Genomic DNA, 16,829 nt, shown 5'->3' with positions numbered 1-16,829 from the left:
GGTTAGAGTTTCGTGGGCTCCCTGCCCATCTCAGGCTTCATCCTTGGGAGCCAGCTGAGTATTTGGGAAGAGTTTGTGAGCCGTATGGTACTCTAGCCGAGGAGGGTAGGAAGAAGGGGAAGTGGCAAAGTTTATTTTCCTTTCCCCTTCTTTGTCTTGGGTTTTCTTGTTTTCCTTTCTTTTTTTCTTTCTTTTGGCGTTTTCTCAGTCAGTGGAACAGCATGAGATAACATGTATTTGCATGGTTATAGGCGTTAAGGGGTGACTGGGAATTCAGTAGGAAAGAGGCTGTAGGAAGATGAAACCAAGGAGAGATTTTGTGCCTGGTGGGCAGGCAGACCTTAATGGATAGTCAAGATGGGAAGATGGGTGTGTGCGCCCATGGAGACCAAGGGGCAAGAATTTGCGTGTCAGTGGGGGTGGGGGAGGAGGCAGGATTCTGCTGGAGGTGAGGTGTGAAGCCCACTGGGGGTGGGAACGGAGATTCTCGTGAGGTGGGCGGGGCCGGGGGGTGAAGGATTTGCGCTCCCCACACACCCCTTGGAGGAAGAGAAGGAGACCTAAGGCCCACCCTTCCCCCACATCTTGGTTTATCTGTTTATAAAGCTAGAAGTGTAGAGGTAGTAGTCGTTTTGGGGTTGGAGTCCGTGTGAGGTAATCTTGCTTCCTCTTTGGCAAAAGCCACCGCAGCCGTGGCGGCAGTGGCAGCGTTGGTGGCCGTGCCAGGTGGGCCCCCCGGGGGCGGGGCCGCCTTGCGCCTGTGGGCCGAGGAGCGCAGGTGCGAGGCTAGGGCCTCTCGCCCACTCAGCAGCACCTCACATGCCAGGCAGTGGTAGGTACAGACGGGCACCCGCAGCGGGGCGGACATGGAGCCCCCAGAGCCCCGCCCAAAGAAGCAGAAGGATCTCTGGTGAGCAGTGGCCAGGGCCTCCCCGTCAAACGCCATCTTGCACTGGCGGCACAGGTAGCGGTGGGTCACATCCACGGTGGAGATGCCAGGGCTGCCCGTCAGCAGCTCATCAGCCTCCCCAGCCTCCCCCTCCCTGGAAGCAGGCAGTTCGGGTGGCTTCAGAGGCGCTGTGGCTGTGGGCTCGTGCGCCTGGGGCGGTGGCTGGAGGAGTGCGTTGGGGAGCAGTCCGATGAGGGTCTGAGGTATCACCGGGTTCATGGGGAACAGCCCCTTCTTCATGCCATAGAGCTGTTGGAAGTAGGCTCCCGGCAGCTGGGGGCCAAAGACCGCTGGCGGTGTGGCACCCCCTGCAGGAGGCAATGGGAAGGGCAGGAACTGGCCCCCCAACAGGGCTGGGACAGTAGCCTTCAATGCTTTGAGGTTCTTGAGGGCGTCAGCAGAGGAGTTGGTGGGGGCTGCGACTGGCTTTCGCTCACCAGAGACCTTGTCCCCAGAGGGTTCAGGAGGTGGGCCCGGGGCAGAGTCAGTGGTGCCTGCTGGAGAGGGCTTGGTTTGGTCAGGAACTGGTCTCTGAGGTAAAGGGCAGCCTGGGCTAGTGGTCTGGACCACTGTGGTAGCAGGTAGGACCGAAGTGGCAAGGCCAAGGAGGCCTGAGGAGGCTGCAGGGCCTAGGAAGATGAAGAGTGACGATCAGCCACCTCCCAGCACCACCATCCTGCCTGCTGGAGATGACCTCCTGCACATTCACGCCTTCCACCACCTAGCCTCCATGCTCCCTTCCCTCCCGCACCAGTAGGAAACACAGGGAGGCCCAGGAGGAGACTGGAGGCAGAGGAGTCAGGAAGGAAAAGGAAGGACACCCCATTAGAGGGAGATGCCCTCTGAATCCCAGCTCCTCCCAAGCTCTCACTCACCTGAACTGAAAGGAGCTAGGCTGCCCAGTGGGGGCTGGGCCAGAGTTGGGCCAGACAAGAGGACCGGGGCCAGGCGAGGCAGGGCCGGGGCAGCCCCGAGGGGCACAGAGGCAGGTGCAGTGGCGGGCGGAGCCTTGGGAGCCGGGGGTGCCTCAGGTGCCGGTGCCAAGTCGTAACACTTGCTTTCACTCTTCAGCTGGGCTCGGACTGCCTCCTTAAGCTTGGCCAGGTGCTGGCGGGAAAAGAGATGGCCTCGGCAGGAGACATAGAAGTCATATTTGACGTCACAGTAGGGGCAGTCAGTGCGCTGGGCTGCCAAGGGGCTCTCACTGCTGCCCCCAGCCCCACCAACTGCTGCCCCTTGGAGCTTGGCCTTCTTCTCCTTGGCACGAGCATTCTGGAACCAGACCTGGATGACTCTCTTGGGCAGCCCGATCTCCTCACCCAGCACCTCGCACTCCTGCATGGTTGGGGTGCGGTAGGCTTCATAGCAGGCTTTCATGATCTTCAGCTGCAGGCTGCTCATCTGGGTCCTATAGCGCCGCTGCCCCATCCCATCTGGAACTCCACCTCCACCTCCTGGGCCCCCACTGGCCCCTCCAGCCCCAGGGGACTCTGGTTCGGCCAGACTGGAAGCTGACGAATCACTTAAATCCCCTGCTGATGGACTGCAGGCCTCACTCTCTGGAGAAGCTTTTGATGGCTCCTCCGGGCCCTCGTCCTCACAGGGTGGAGGGGGAGCTGGGAGAGGTAGAGGTGGCTCTGGTGTCAGAGTGGGGGGCTCTTTCCCAGGTGGCAGGAAAGGCAGGGGCCCAGCAGCCGGGGTGACCGTGGGGTAGGGAAGAGCAGGTGCATCCCTCTTAGGGGCCTCCCTCCCAGCCCCATCATCTGCTTTGCCCAGCAAGAGGTTGAACTTGGGGAAGGGTGCAGGGCTGGGTGTAATGGGGGGCTTGACTGCCGGATTGGGCACTCCCCCAGGGGTGCTTCGAAACTGGCCCTTCCGCTCCCGGGCCCTGGTGTTCTGGAACCAGACCTGCACCACTCGCTTCTTGAGCCCCACCTCCTCAGAGATGCAGTCGAGCATCTTGCGTGTGGGATTGGAGTCCTGCATGTACCAGCGGTACAGGATCTCCAGCTGCTCGGGCAGGATGGTGGTACGCAGGCGCTTATCCCTGGGGGGCTCGCCCTCCCCACCCACCCCTGGTTCACTGCCCGTTGGGGACAGGCTACCGTCCTCGTGCTTCCGTTTGAGGGGTGGCACTGGCGGAGTGCCTGCCACCAGGGGGTTTCGTTCCCCAAACACAAGCATGGGCAGGTCTAGGAGGTGGGGGGCAGCGCTGGGCTGCACAGGTGACAGGAAGTGGAGCCGGCGGTGGTTGGCCAGGAGGTCCTGGTTGGGGAAAGACAGGGTGCACTGGTCACAGGTATGGACTGGGGAAGGCGAGGGAGGGGCCCTGCCTTCGGGCTCTTTGCCCTCTGGCTTTGTGGCCTCTGCCTGGCCCAGTTCCTCCCTGTCTGGGGGTTCTGGTGGTGGGCCCTCAGGCCCTGCTGGGGGCTCCGGGCCCTGTTCCTCCTCTGCGTCATCCTCTGCCTCTTCCTCTTCTTCCCCTCTTTCTGCCTCTTCCTCCTCCTCGTCAGCAGGCTGGTCGTCATAGCATTTCTTGAGGTGCCGCACCAAGTCAAAAACACAAGAGAAGGTCGCATGGCAGCGCCTGCAGCCGGAGGCTCCCCCGGTGCCTCCTCCACTGGGCGCAGGCCCACCATCGCTGGCATTTTTACGAGCTTTCTGGCGGGCGTTCTGGAACCATACCACCACCACGCGGCTAGCCAGGCCCAAGAGGCTTGCGAGCCGCTCCACCTCGCCGTCCTTGGGGTAGGCGCTGGTCTCAAAGAAAGACTGCAGGGCTTGGGTCTGAAACTCTGTGAACTTGGTTCTGGAGAAGCGGCGGCCTGCAGGCACCAGGGGAGGAAGATTCCCTCTGGCGCTTTCATCCTCCTCTGGGGGCCAGCGTCCTCCAGCCCGACCTCGCTCCTCAGGGGGACGGGCCCCCCCTACCTCAGGCTCTGGGATCAGGAAAGGTGGGCCCAGTTGGGGAGCAGGGGAATCCAGGGGCCCATCAGGTGGTTTGGGGGACTCTGCAGGGGGCGGGTAGAGGCTATCATAGCTCTTTCGAAACTGAGCAGCGTATCGGCTCAGGGCCTCGAAGGGCAGAAAGCGGCGGTGCACGTGCTCCTCGTGAGTCTTGAGGATAAGCATATTGGAGAAGAGTTTCCCACAGGCCCTGCAGGCCAACTTGTCCCCGCCCCCCAGGGCCTCTGGGGGGGGCGGGGTCGGGGGTGGGGGCCCAGTCTGCTTTCCTTCGTTGTACTGGATCACCAGCTCAAACCCGAAGTTTTCTAGAAGGGCTTTGGCTGCGGTGCGGGCGGCCTCGTTGGGCGTTGGGTGCAGGGGTGAGGGGGGCCCTGCCTCAGCCCCCTCTTCTGTTGTAGGGGGCCGCTCCCACTCTTGCTCGGCCAGCTCAGCCTTCGGAGGCGGGGGTGGGGGAGGAGGGGCGGCCGCCGGCAGGGACAGCAGGGGTGCAGGCCCAGCCAGTGCTAGCTTGGGCCCTACCTTGAGGTCGTGGAGGTAGAAGGGCAGGAGCAGCTGCTGCTGCTGGAGCTTAAGCAGTGACTCGGGCATGAGAGGGAAGGGGGGCAGGACTGGGGGGGTGAAGAGTGGGGCTGGGAATCGGTGCAGGTCCAAGGGAGGTGGGGGAGGGGACAGGAAGGGCAGTCCAGATAGGAAGCCACCAGGCTCAGGGCCTTTCTTCTCAGGGCCTGCCTCCCCCTCAGTCTCGCCTTCCTTGGGCTCTTCTGGGCCTCGCTCTGGCCCCTCGGCCTTGGCATCGGTCTTGGCTCCCCTGGAGCGAGTTTGGTGCAGGACGGAGCGCATGTGGATCTCCAGGGTGGAGCTCTGGTTGTAGGAGACCCGGCAGACTGTGCACTTGAAGGGCTTGTCTGTGGCGGCAGCAGTGGCAGGCGTGGTGCCAGCTTCTCGTGCTGGGCCAGAGGGGTCAATGGCGGCCTTCTTCATCTTGTGCAGGTGGGAGACCGAGTTATAATGGACCAGGAGAATGTTCTTCTGCGTGAAGGACTCCTTACACACAGTGCACTTGTAGGGCCGAGCAGGGTCGAGGAACTTGTCCAGGGCAAAGTTGGTGGTCTTCCGATAGGTCAGAGGATGCCGAGAGTCAGCCGGAGCAGGCTCTGCAGGGCGGGGCTCCCCACCAGCCCCCTCTTCCTCCTCAGCCATGGCAGGTGGAGGCGCTACTTCCTCAGCTTGGGCATCAGGACGAGGGGCTGGAGACTGGGCTGGAGATGGGGGCTGGTCAGGGCTTCCCGTGGGCTTGTCTGGGGCCTCGACTGAGGGTGGGGGAGGCTCGGGAAGAGGATCGGAACTGGCTTCTGGGGTCAGGTGAGGGCCTTCTAGGGGAGAGAGAAGGGGTTGCAGTGAGAAGGGAACCATTTCTGAGTCAGACCCCACCCACTTAACATCTAGGGTAACTCCTCCTAGCTTCGGGCTTCCCAGGTGGCGCTAGTGGTAAAGAACCCACCTGCTAGTGCAGGAAACATAAGAGACGTGGGTTCAGTCCCTGGGTTGGGAAGATCCTCTGGAGGAGGGCATGGCAACCCACTCCAGTAGTCTTGCCTGGAGAATCCCCATGGACTGAGGAGCCCGGCGGGCTACAGTCCACGGGGTCACAGAGAGTTGGACACGACTGAAGGGTCTTAGCACACATGGTCCTTGCCTCAGTTGTCTTCAGATCTACTTCGTTCAAGGACCCCAGGTCCCCTTTCCTGCCACCTTGGGAGATCTGCCATCCAATCCTTACCTGCGGCTTGGGCTCTGCTGGGCACAGGCTCAGGTGCAGGAGAGGGGGGCTCTGGGCCATCCCCCAGAGGGCTTAGAGCAGGCCCGGGCAGCACTTTGGTCGTCAAGGTCATCTCTACAGTTGTGGCCTGAGATGGAAGACAGGTCAGTGACGTCCCCCCACTGGCCCTCTACTCCAGAACCCCCGGCTCCACACCTGGTCGTGCCCAGCCTAGCTCTGGGCTCCTCTAATTTCCCACCTAACCCCTGGCTGCGGCCTCTACTGTCCTACAGCCTCAGTCGTGCCTGCAGTGGAAGCCAACTCCTCGTACGCCTCAGTGGTGCTTCCTCCCCAGCGAGCAGAGGCTGCTGGACAGGTTCAGCCCCCAGGTTGCCTCCAGCTCTCAACTCCTGTCAGATCCCCACAGAGCCACTTCCTTCAGCACACACTCCCAGCCACACAGCTGCTGGCCCCCGCCCCCTGGACTCACCACGAGCAGCAGCCTGTCCACACACTCGGGCACCACGTTGTGGAGGTGGCTGAGGTGGAAGTGCAGGGCAGACCGGCCCACCAGCTGCTCCTGGCATAGCGGGCACCGGAACGTGGGCTGCACCGCGTGCTGGGAGAGCGCGTGAGCCCTCACCTGCTCGGACTCCGGGCTCAGGAAGCTGCAGAATGGGCAGCAGAATGCCTGGGGGCACACGGGCGGGGTGTCAGGGATGGGAGGGCCCCACCACCTCTGGGCCCTGGGGTTTGTGGATGTGGCTGGGTCCCCCCACTCCTGATGGAGGAGGAGCCCCAGTCCTGAAAGCTGACTCCGCCCTCGCTTTTCTCCGACGGGAACAAAGGCCCAGGCAGAACTGCTCTCGCCTGCCTTCCTCAGCCTGCCCTCCGCTCCGGTCTCCTTCATTCCGGTTCCTCTTGCTCCCTGTCTCTGCTGCCTGCTCAGGTCTCCAGCCGACACAGGGCCCTGTCCCTACCCCTCTGGTTTAGTTTTCTTTTCTTACCTGCCCCTGCCCTGCCTGTATCTCCTCCGTGAAATGGCCCCCTTTCCCTCTGGCACTTCCTGGACCCCACAGGCTCCCTGCCTGCTCTGCCTCTCTGAGGAGCGGGCGCTCCCTACCTGTCTGCTCAGAAGCCGCCTCATTCTCCCTCAGAGACTCAGCAGCTCCCACATTCTCCGCCTGCCTTTTTCTCCCCTTTCCTTTTTAATGTAAACAAACACGACAGCTCCCCCAGTGGCCCAGGAGAATTCTGGCCTGGCTTGGCTGGCACATTCCTGCCCACACCTCCAGAGGGTGGGGCGGGGAGGCCCCTCTGCTTCCGCCTTCGTCACCTGACTGCCTGATCTCCAGCCTGCATTTCTGTCTTCCTGGCTCACTTCCTCCCCTTGCCAGTGCCATTGGTCCAGGACCGCAGGTGAGGGAGGGAATGGCCAGAATGGAAGGGTATCCAGATGCTCAGCCTAATGCACTCAGGCCTGGGAGCGGACATCTCGAAGTCAGGATGCAAGGGAGCTGAGGACATACGCCGTTACTGCAGTGTCTGCAGTCGTAACACACACGGGGTGTGCGGTCCAGTTTGGAGAGCTGGGAGGCAGGGGTGGCACCTCAGGACCAGAGGCTGGGGATCCCCCCAGAGTCAACCTAAATTACCCTTGGGTCCTGCCTAGGTAGGCATCCAGACTGGCAGAGCTTGCTGTCCGGCTCACCTGGGTCAATGGGTTAGTTCCTCTGCCCAAGGAAGGAGGTGCCAGGGCAGCGCCACCCAGGGCTCTCAAGGAGGTGAACTTCACGTCTCATCTTTCTGCTCCCAACAGAAATAAAGAACTGGGCAGCAGCTAATGTTTTATTTTTGCCTTTCTCTTTTCATTTCTTTCTTCCCTCCCTCCATCTACTTCCAGTCTTTCCTCCCCTCAATACAGTTTCTTTTGTCACCTTTCCCTCAAATTCCCACCATCGCTTCCTGTTTGTTATCTCCCTTGTGCTCCACCCTTCAGGGTCAACTGTGCTCACATCTGTAACCAGACCTAGGTGCAGAACTGTATTCAGAGTGACATGAGTCACAAGCATGACAAAATTAAGTCTACCTTTGGTCTGAAATCCCTTGTCTGTAAAGATCTACAGTTCAGCCTTTAGAGTGTGAGCAGATCTCAGTAAAATCAGAGCCCCCCCAGCTCTTCCCCGTTACCCCATTTCTGACCGTGGTCTGGTTGGCACTGTCTCCAGGAGGGCCAGTCTTGTTCTCTGCCTCTTCAGAAACTGAAGATGAAAAGAGAGATTCAGAGACTGTGACAGCCCTCCCTCTTCCTTTCACAGACCCCGGCCCCTTAAGATGGTCTGATTTGTAGCGCAGGGCTTGCAAGGTAGAGGGTGGGCCCTGGAGAAAGGGCGAAAGAGCAGAAAACTACAGAACTGCACTCATGCAGGGAGCAGGGCTTGGCAGGGCTGACCCCAGGCTGGTGGGATGGCCAGAGGGCGGAAGCACCCAGCTCTCTGTGGCTCTGCCTCCCTTCCCTCTGATGAGCCATTTCTTTTGATCATGGTAGCTCCTTCTGGACAGGAGGCCTTGCTGGGTGTCTGGATTACCAAGAGGTTCCATGAGCACCTCAGAATGTATGAGAATTGTGGGGCGGGTGTTGGGGGGTGGTGAGGAAGACAAGGGATGGAGGGAAAAATGGACCAGATGAGCAACTCACCCAACTGTTCTGTCTTATTCTGGGCATCTTTCTCAGGGGTGGGTGGCCCAGCTAAGAGGGTGACAGGAGTCTTCCCTGTGTAGGATGAAGGGAGAGTCAATTTAAAAGGATGAAGCACTACAGAAGGGAAGAAAAAGGGCAGAGGAAGCAGGACAAGCGGCCAGGCAATGAAGGAGAAAATGGGTAGATAAATCAGTAGGCAGGAGAAGACAAAAAGCTGCCGAAAAGAAATACAGAGAATGAGGGGCAAAATTACAGTGTTAAGACTGGTTACTGTTGTTTTAGTCGCTAAGTTGTAGCCTATTCTTTTGTGACCCCCTTGAACTGTTGCTTGCCAGACTCCTCTGTCCATGGGATTTCCCAAGCAAGAATACTGGAGTGGATTGCCATTTCCTTCTGCAGGGCCCAAGAAATCTTTGTGAGTCTAGCCTGGACACTTAAAGACGAGGGAACAAGCCCAGCAGTAGACAGGAACAAGACCAAACTCAGCTCCCTGTCTTGACTGATCCTGGGAGCAAGGGAGCCCAGAAATGTAGTGAGAGGCACCAAAGTGGGGAGGTGAGGTTGAAGGGAAGCAGCTGTGGTGAGTAGGAGGCGGCAGGTCTGGCTGGGAAAGGAGATTACCACTCAAGCAAGAATTGACAGATGTGTAGGAATTTATTTTCGGTGGCGGCCTAATTAAAGTGTTAAAGTTCCTTAACTCCATTCAGCCCTGCGCCAGAATCGTTAGCTATTGATCTGGGCCCCTCCGGCACTTAACTCCAGCCAGCGTATTGGCAATTCAATTAGCACCAGTCAATGCTGCCTGTTCCTGGTTCTTGCTGCCTGTGCCCTCACCCTCACCCACCGCCGGCCCCTGCAAAGCCCAGACGCCTGTGCCCACGTCTCATAGTCCTTTTCAGGCTCTTCTGCACTGCCTGGATCAGTGGTACCTGGCAGGCTGTTCCCAGTCTCTCTGGTACAACCTCAGCTGCCTAAGGGGGGCCCTTAAGCTCAGCCTTGGGGCTGAAGAGCTCCTCGGAGACAGGAGGAGGCTGGGGAGCTCATCAAGAGCATCCCATCCTGCTGCCTTCGGGCCATACCCCTGGCTCCCACCTCCTTCTGACAAGTCCTGGCCCAGCCCAAAGCTGTCTATTGTTTTTCTGTTCTTCTCCCTCCTCCTTTCCAACCAGCTCCTGCCACCCCCCCCCACCCTCAACCCCGCCAGCACTGCCAGCACACAGGTCACTACTCAAGACTCACTGGGTGGTTCCTTCTCACCTCCCTCCCTGCTCTATTTCTCCACCCCGCAAAATCTCTGCTCTTCTCTTCCTTCTCCTCCAATAGCCTCTTGTCCCCACTTCCCTCGGCTGCCCCAGTGTTCCTGAAAGCCAGTTTCAGCACCCTTCACGGCACCTTTCCACTTGCTCTGGACTGCACACAGACCCGTTTCTCATCCCTGCGCCACTCTCTCCTGGGCCCCCCGCTCCCGCCCGGGCTGCCCTTCCCTTCCTCTCCTGTCCCCTCTTCCTCACCGTGAGGCCGGAGCTGCCCATGGCTGAAGCTCAGGATGCTCTGAAGAGCCGGGAGCCCCTCGTCAGCCGCGGGGCCGCTCTGTAGCAGCTGCAGGCGCCGCTGGGCCTGGGCGTCGCGGTGGGCAGGTGCCCGCAGGTGCTGCAGCACCGCGAGGCGGGAGGGCGTCTCCCAGGCACACAGCAGGCAGCGGAACAGCCCCAGTTCCGGCCCCGCGGTCGCGGTCCCCTCCATCTCCAGCAGCAACTGAAAGCACAGAAAGAGGCTGCTCAGGCCCAGAAGGACGGATGCCCCCAAGTCCAGGGGGCTCCTTTGCTTCCCCCAGGGGAGCCTGACCAGCAGCAGCACCCCCACGTCCCTTCCTCCCTCTTGAGCCCTTTTCTTTCCTTTGGTCCCCTTACTGTGACTGCTTTTGCTCCTCCGCCTCCTTTTCTTCCTCCCACCAATCCTGGATTTCCTCCTAGTTGTACAAATAGAATCGGTTCTGTCTTCTTGAACTTCCGGCGACGAGATGGACTGAGCAGACATGAGAACCCTCCCCCCTAGTCCCAAACACCAGAAAAGCTGAATAAAGTACTGGAGTCACCTGGTCACAATCCACCATCCTTGTTCTCTTTCTCCACATCTGACTCCAAATAGCTTTCACCCTGGTGCCCGAGCCTTTCTTCTCCAATTCCGCTCCCCTGGGTTTTTATCACTTTCTCACTCTGCATCTCCTCACTCCATCCCAGTCCCCTTTTCCTCCTCTCTCTCCCCCAGGCTCTGCACAGTGTCCTTCGGATTCCAGACCTTCCTGTCCCACTCTCACCTTATAGATCTGGCTGTTCTCTTCGTGGGCTGCCCCCCGGGCATGCAGCTGCATCTTCTCCTTGCTGTTGGACTCAAAGTCACAGATGTTGCAGCGCAGGTGCAAGGTGGGGACAGAGCCATAAGGAGCCCCATCTCCCAGAGGCACTGGAGAGGGGGTGCCCATGGCCCCACCCCCCTCCCTCAGGTGGGCTGCCAGCTGGTACTTCTGAGCATGTTTGTCGGTCTTGAGGTGGAGTTGGAAGTTGGCCTTGAGCTGGGTGCCGTAGCAGCAGAGCTTGCAGCGGTGGGTGTCACCGGCCACCTCCTTCCACTCGGCCTCCGGGAGGCTCCGGCCCATGCTGCAGTGGTAGAGCAGCAGCTCCAGGCTGTCTGTGCTGAAGGCCTGGCACACCAGGCAGCGGAACACCTTCAGGGACGGGCTGTCGTCTGGGGGCGGCGAGGTGGGCAGCCCGTCAGACAAGGCTCCCAGGAGCTGACTTTGAGGCAGGTGGGTGTCTGGGGAAGGGCTTCCAGGGGCTAGGGAACAGAGACAGGTTAGTGACCCTGGGAAGGAATGGGGCAGGATTAGCTTGCTGTGTGGCAATGGAGGGGTGGGTGCTGAGGGAGCTGGCATTAAGTAAGGGCGGGGGTGCTGGCCCTCAGGAGAAAGCAGGGAACCAAGTTTGGCTCTGGGGAAGGGAAAAGAGGAGAGCACCCAGGAAGCTTACCAGGTGCAGGGAACTTGCGGGCAGGCGCTCCGAGGTGGTGGAAGCCATTGAGAAGCAGCTGGGCTTCCAGGGGCTTGTCTGGCCTCAGCCCGGGGCCAGGCAAGGGAGCCTGAGGCTGCCCTAGGGCCTGCGGTCCAAAGTACTGAAAGAGGTCAGGGGGGGTGGCAGGGGCAGCCCCCGCCTGGGGAGGGGGGCTGGGCCCCACCAGCCCGGGCGGCAGGCCCAGCGGCAGCCCCTGGTGGAGCATGAGGACGTTCTGCAGGTGCTTCTCAGAGGTCATGTGGATGCGCAGGTTGCGGGAGATGTTGGTCTCGTAGCTGCACACCTTGCACTGCCACGATGACTTGGTCTTGGGCTCCTTGTCCCCTGCCGGGGTTGGGACCACGGCTTCCTGGGGGCTCCCCTGGCCTCCGGGCCCAGCCTGGAAGCCCTGCAGGTTGGCCAGGTGCTTGTCAGACTGCATGTGGATGCTGAGGTTGCCCTTGGTGGTGGTGGAGTAGTTGCAGACCTCGCAGCGGTAGGGCTTGTAGCCGCAGTTGTAGCTCTCTCCCCGGGCGAGGCGGGGGTGTGCGCCCCCTGCAGTACAGTAGCTGCAGTGACTGTTGCTCTCAGGGTGCTTCTCCCGCATGTGCACATCCAGGGTCTGCTGGTACTTGTAGTGCCAGTTGCACTTGGGACACTTGAGCGTCTTGCAAGAGTTGCGTGAGTGCAGCAGAGACATGTGGCTGGACAGGCTGAGGCCCTGGAAGGCTGACGGGGCCAGGCTGTAGTCATCGGCCAGGCGATAGGGCTGGGTCGGGTCGCCAGGGTCTTCAGGGGAGCCCCCCAGGGCAGGGAGAGTGCCCCCCTCCTTGGAGGCGGGTGAGCTTTGGTTGAGTGGGGGGCAGAGCCCGCCATCTTCCTCATGCCCCTCGGGGAACCAGTCTGGCCCCGCCTCGCCTGCCAGTGTTGGTGATTCTTTGGCTTGGGTTGGGCTGGGGTCCCAGGTGGCTGGAGTGGTCTCGGGAGAGGGTGGGCTAAGGGCCGTGACTTCTTCCATGGGCGGGACAGGCGCCTGGGCTTCTGCCGCAGGGGGCCCGTTCTTGGTCTGGGCTGCATTGGCTTCCGCGTTCACGGTGCTGCTGTTGTCAAGGGGTCTCTCTAAAGGGCGAGCAGGCGGTTTTGGTTCCAGGAAGCTCAGCAGGGCCATGCAGGCCTCGTCCCCCTCCTGGAGCACGGCTGGGTTGCCTAGCAGGCCCTGGTGCTGAGCAGCGGTTAGCTTCGCCCCGTGAGACCGTGTGTGACCCACAAAGGCCTGGGGCCTGCTGAACCCCAGGCGGCACAGGAGGCACAGCCAGAAGAGTGCCCTGGGGTCTCCTCCCCTGCTCCCCGTGGGGCCATCTTTGGGATCTCCGGGTGGGTTTGGAGCCAGCTGGTAGCTCCAGAAGGCTCCGTCCCTTCCCTCACAGGTGGCCGGAGATGGCGCTGAGGTATCGTGGGACAGAATTTGGTCAGAAGAGCTAAAGCCTTGGATTGGGTCAAAGCCATGTTGGACGTGAAGGGCAGTGAGGTGTACAGGGGGCAGGTGGGCAAGGAGGGGCAGGCTGGACTCTTGCTTGACGCCTGCCTCACCCCGGGGGAAGCCCTTTGGTAATGGGAGCTCACTGTCACCTCCCGGGAACAGCTTGGCCACTAGGCAGGCCTCACCTCCAGTTGTGAAGAATAAGTGGTCACTCAGGTCCACAGGAGGGAGCTCTCCCTCCTCCTCCTCCTGCTCCTTGTCCTCGTCCACCCCCAGGTCCTTTGGTGGGAAGCCACCACAGCCAGGCTCCTCCTGGGGCTCCCCTATCTCCTTTGGTGGGACAAGGCCACAGCCTGACTCCAGGGGCTGCCCCCCTGCCTCCGAGGACCTCATGCTCTCAGAGGGGGAGGGGGCATCAGGGGGATCTTTGGTGACAGGATCAGAAGGGGTGCTGGGGGAGGAGGTGTCCAGAGGCAGGGACGGGGCATCATGTCCAGGGGAGGGTGTGGTGCCAGTGACAGAGGACAGGTTAAGGGTGGCCATGGCAGACGGAGGAGAGCTGGGGGTTCATTTCAGCGTGACAGCCAGGACCCTGTGGGGGAGACATGGAGAGAGCGGAGCAGTGAGGTGGCAGGAGAGACACTCAGCCAGGCGGCTGATTCTCCCGATACTCCAGGCCCACCTACTTCCCTCGGCACCATTCAAGTACCCATTGCCAACCTGAAGCTTCATTAGTGTCTAACAGACTTCAGACTCAACATGTCCAAAGTCAGAACTCTACTTCTGCCCAGAACTTGTTCATCTCCATCTCTCCTATCTCAAAAATTGGTAGCACATTTATCTGGTTGCTTATGCTAAAAACCCAAAGTTTCCTCTCACCCCTGTCCACAGGCAGGCCATTCGACAGTAACCTCTCAAGTGAGCTCAGTCCTCCATTCATCCTCCCCACGAGCACCACCTTGGCCAAAGCCACAACTGTCTCTTTCCTAAACTAGTGCAAGAGACTCCACATTGGCCTCCATTTCCACTACAGCCCCTCCTTCCACTCAGAATGACCTTTCATTTAATTATTTAATTCTTAATTATGAAAAATGCCAAACATAAAGATAGACCAAATATAAGGAATCCCTTTGTTTTTACTGATCACCCAGCTTCAACAGTCTTCAAACTTGGGCCAATGTGGGTTTTTTTAAATTAATTAATTTATTTGGCTGCATCAGCTCTTAGCTGCTGCATGCAGGATCTAGTTCCCTGACCAGGGATCGAAGCTGGGCCCCCTGCATTGGGAGTGCACAGTCTTAGCCACTGGACCACCAGGGAAGTCCCTGTTTTTTGTTTTTTAACTGAAATATAGTTGATTTATAATGTTGAGTCAATCTCTGATATACAGCAAAGTTACCCAGCTATATACATATATACATTCTTTTATATTCTCTTCCTTTATGGTTTATCACAGGATACTGAATATAGTTCCCTGTGCTATACATTAGGGTCTTGTTAACTCAGGGCCAGTCTTGTTTCATCTGTATCATCAGGCACTTCCCCTTTCCCTGTATTGTTTGAAAGCAAAATTCAGACATTATAATCACCTTTCAAAATGTAAACCATACTATATTCTTAGAACCCATCAGTGATTTCTCACTGCAAAGTGAATAAAACCCAAACTCCACTCCCTGATCTACAAAAAGGCCTGTTTGATCTGGCATCTGCCTACTTCCCGCACATCTTTAATACTCTCCACCCCACCTGGCTGGCCAGCGCCAGCCCACTGACGCTCTTCGTTCCTCAAACACAGCAAGCTCATCCCACCTTAGCGGCGGCCGGAGCTGTTGGCTCTGCCTGCAGTGCTCTTCCCCCAGTCTCTGCCCAGCGGCTCCTTGTCATGTCTGCTTAACAGCGCCTCTTCCAACAGGCCTCCCCTCTCTACAGACGCTAACACAGCCTGGGGGGTATGTTTTCTCCAGAGATCTATCACTACCTGATATTTCCTGGTTTCTTTATTTTTCCCTTCTAGAAACTAAATTCCATGAGAGCAGAAACTCTGCTTTATTGATTGTTCCATCATGGGTACCAAGAAAGATGCCTGCCACATATCCATACGTATATGTTGAGTAGATGAACTCTGGAAAAGACCCTCAGATTTTCTACACCCCGAAGAGGTAATTTCCCTAAGTCAAGATCCTCTTGCCAGAGAGGCCACAGTGAATTTCCTCTGGCCCACAGACCCCATGCTACTCTCAGATGCCTTCCAGATCCATCTCTGGTCACAGGTGGGAGCTTCTTGGCCAGTTGAAAGACAAACGCTTGTCTGAGATAATCATCCTCCCCAGAGATTAAAACAAAAAAAGTAACAGTAATAATATTAAGCTGTCAAGGTACATATACTATGGTCCCCGCACTGCAACCTTCTTTTATGGGTGACCAAGAAAGAGAGGCTGAATGAGCTGCTGACTGTCACGAAATTCCAAAGTGAAACTAGAAAAGGACTGGTGGGGCGCAGAGCTACACCCCAAAGCTGTGGCCTGGGCTCCACCCTCTACTGGGACTGGCCCTCAGACAGAGTACGGGCAAAATGAGCCTCCAAGTCTAGAAACCAGGATTCCTGAGCTCCCTCCAGCTGATTAAAACTACGCAGCCCTGCATGCTGCTCCCAAACTTTTTAATCTTGGTTCCCCACCTCTAACTCACCAGTTTCCCACGCCTCACCTTCCCATACCTCTTTCAGTGTCCCATGTGTCCTAACTCCTCTTCAGTTTGTAATATCAGCAGGTCCCTAATGATTAAACCTTTAGTGCTCAGGCCAGAGTGTTTCCAGAAAGTGGTGGGGCTGCTGGGGCTTCTCCCTGCTTGGACCACGTCTTACCCTCACCTTCAGATTCCTTGATTTGGAATGGGTCCTCCATCTGGCCCCAGTCAGCCTGGAAGCCTCCATTCCCACTTTCCTCCTCCTCCTGGGGGACCAGCCAGGCGTGAAGTCAGAGTAGGAGCCATTAAGGAGCTCCGCGTAGGGCTGGCTCCGCATGCTAATGAAAATTCAAATCAGCACCTGGGCCAAGGATAGGGGGTTGGGGGGGCTGGAGAGCTAACAGGGAAGTAAAGGAATTGGAAGGTGGTGGGGGGTGTTATCTTAGATAACCAGAAAGCAGAGGCCCTGAATTTGTGGGATACAGGCATTCCTCCTATGGAATTGTTGGGGAGCAGGGGGAAGTGGGGGATACATGTGCTGGACTGGAGGGCCTGATATTCCACTGTCACCCCCATAATGGGGGCTCACCTGCTAGGAAAAGCTGAGGCTTGGCAAAAGACGCTGAGGGCTGAACATGGTGGGTGCCGTGTCCCTGCTGGCCCACCTCACGTCCATCAGCAACTTCTCCCTAGCCCCAGACTCACAAACTCTATATCACACTGCAGAGGAGGGCTACGAGGGCCTAAGCCCCAAATCCTCTCTCCAAGCTTCTACTTCCCAGGACAGAAGAAAGACAGCTCATTCCTAGCTAGAAACTAAAGGAGCTTAGCTTTGGGCTAGCTAGTGGGTGAGACCTGGATCAGTGGAGGGAGGGTAGGTCTGCAGCTGTTTAAAATTGCAAATCTCTTCCCCACCTCCCCCTCTTCCTCAACAGGAAAGAATTTCAATTGCAAATTTATCTCTGCCTCAGTGCATCTCCGCCCCCCCCCTTCTTCTCTGTGCTTCTCCCATCACCCACTGTTTATTACAAACCTTTAACTGCAGCAATTATTTTTTTTCACTTTTTCCCCTCCTTCCATTTTCCTCCGCCTCAATCCTTTCTTCTGCCCCGCTCTGAATCTGTGACCCTTTCTTTGCCCTGCCTATCTTGACCTCAGTTTTCACCTCCTTCTGGAGATGTTGTTCAGTCTCTAAGTCGTGTCCAACTCTCTGCGAGCCCATGGACCGTAGCATGGAACCA

At 58.3% G+C, this 16,829-nt stretch overlaps 1 protein-coding gene across 1 annotated transcript; it reads right to left on the bottom strand.

Moving 5' to 3' along the window:
* Positions 1 to 239: 239 nt before the first annotated feature.
* Positions 240 to 16,317, bottom strand: ZFHX2 (zinc finger homeobox 2). Its single transcript, XM_055537026.1, has 11 exons — positions 16,178 to 16,317; positions 15,773 to 15,926; positions 11,403 to 13,495; positions 10,694 to 11,211; positions 9,888 to 10,131; positions 8,374 to 8,448; positions 7,878 to 7,936; positions 6,166 to 6,366; positions 5,697 to 5,823; positions 1,825 to 5,289; positions 240 to 1,578 (listed from the first exon to the last, which is right to left on the bottom strand). Exons 3-11 carry the CDS (start codon positions 13,444 to 13,446, stop codon positions 599 to 601), a joined length of 7,713 nt encoding a protein of 2,570 aa, XP_055393001.1. The 5' UTR covers positions 13,447 to 13,495; positions 15,773 to 15,926; positions 16,178 to 16,317; the 3' UTR covers positions 240 to 598.
* Positions 16,318 to 16,829: the final 512 nt, after the last annotated feature.

The sequence above is a fragment of the Bubalus kerabau genome, chromosome 10, assembly GCF_029407905.1.
Source record: "Bubalus kerabau isolate K-KA32 ecotype Philippines breed swamp buffalo chromosome 10, PCC_UOA_SB_1v2, whole genome shotgun sequence".
NCBI classification, from domain to species: domain Eukaryota; kingdom Metazoa; phylum Chordata; class Mammalia; order Artiodactyla; family Bovidae; genus Bubalus; species Bubalus kerabau.
The sequence above is the reverse complement of the archived record's forward strand: the minus strand, read 5'-3'. Positions and strand labels throughout refer to the sequence as shown.

What these genes read in the sequence shown, in the direction of transcription:
- ZFHX2 (XM_055537026.1), bottom strand. Translation starts at nt 13,446, where the DNA reads ATGGCCACCCTTAACCTGTCCTCTGTCACTGGCACCACACCCTCCCCT. An exon ending in TGGACAGGCTGCTGCTCGTG is followed by an intron (nt 5,824 to 6,165) that starts GTGAGTCCAGGG and finishes CTTCCATCTCAG; the next exon opens with GCCACAACTGTAGAGATGAC. An exon ending in CCTAGCTCCTTTCAGTTCAG is followed by an intron (nt 1,579 to 1,824) that starts GTGAGTGAGAGC and finishes TCATCTTCCTAG; the next exon opens with GCCCTGCAGCCTCCTCAGGC.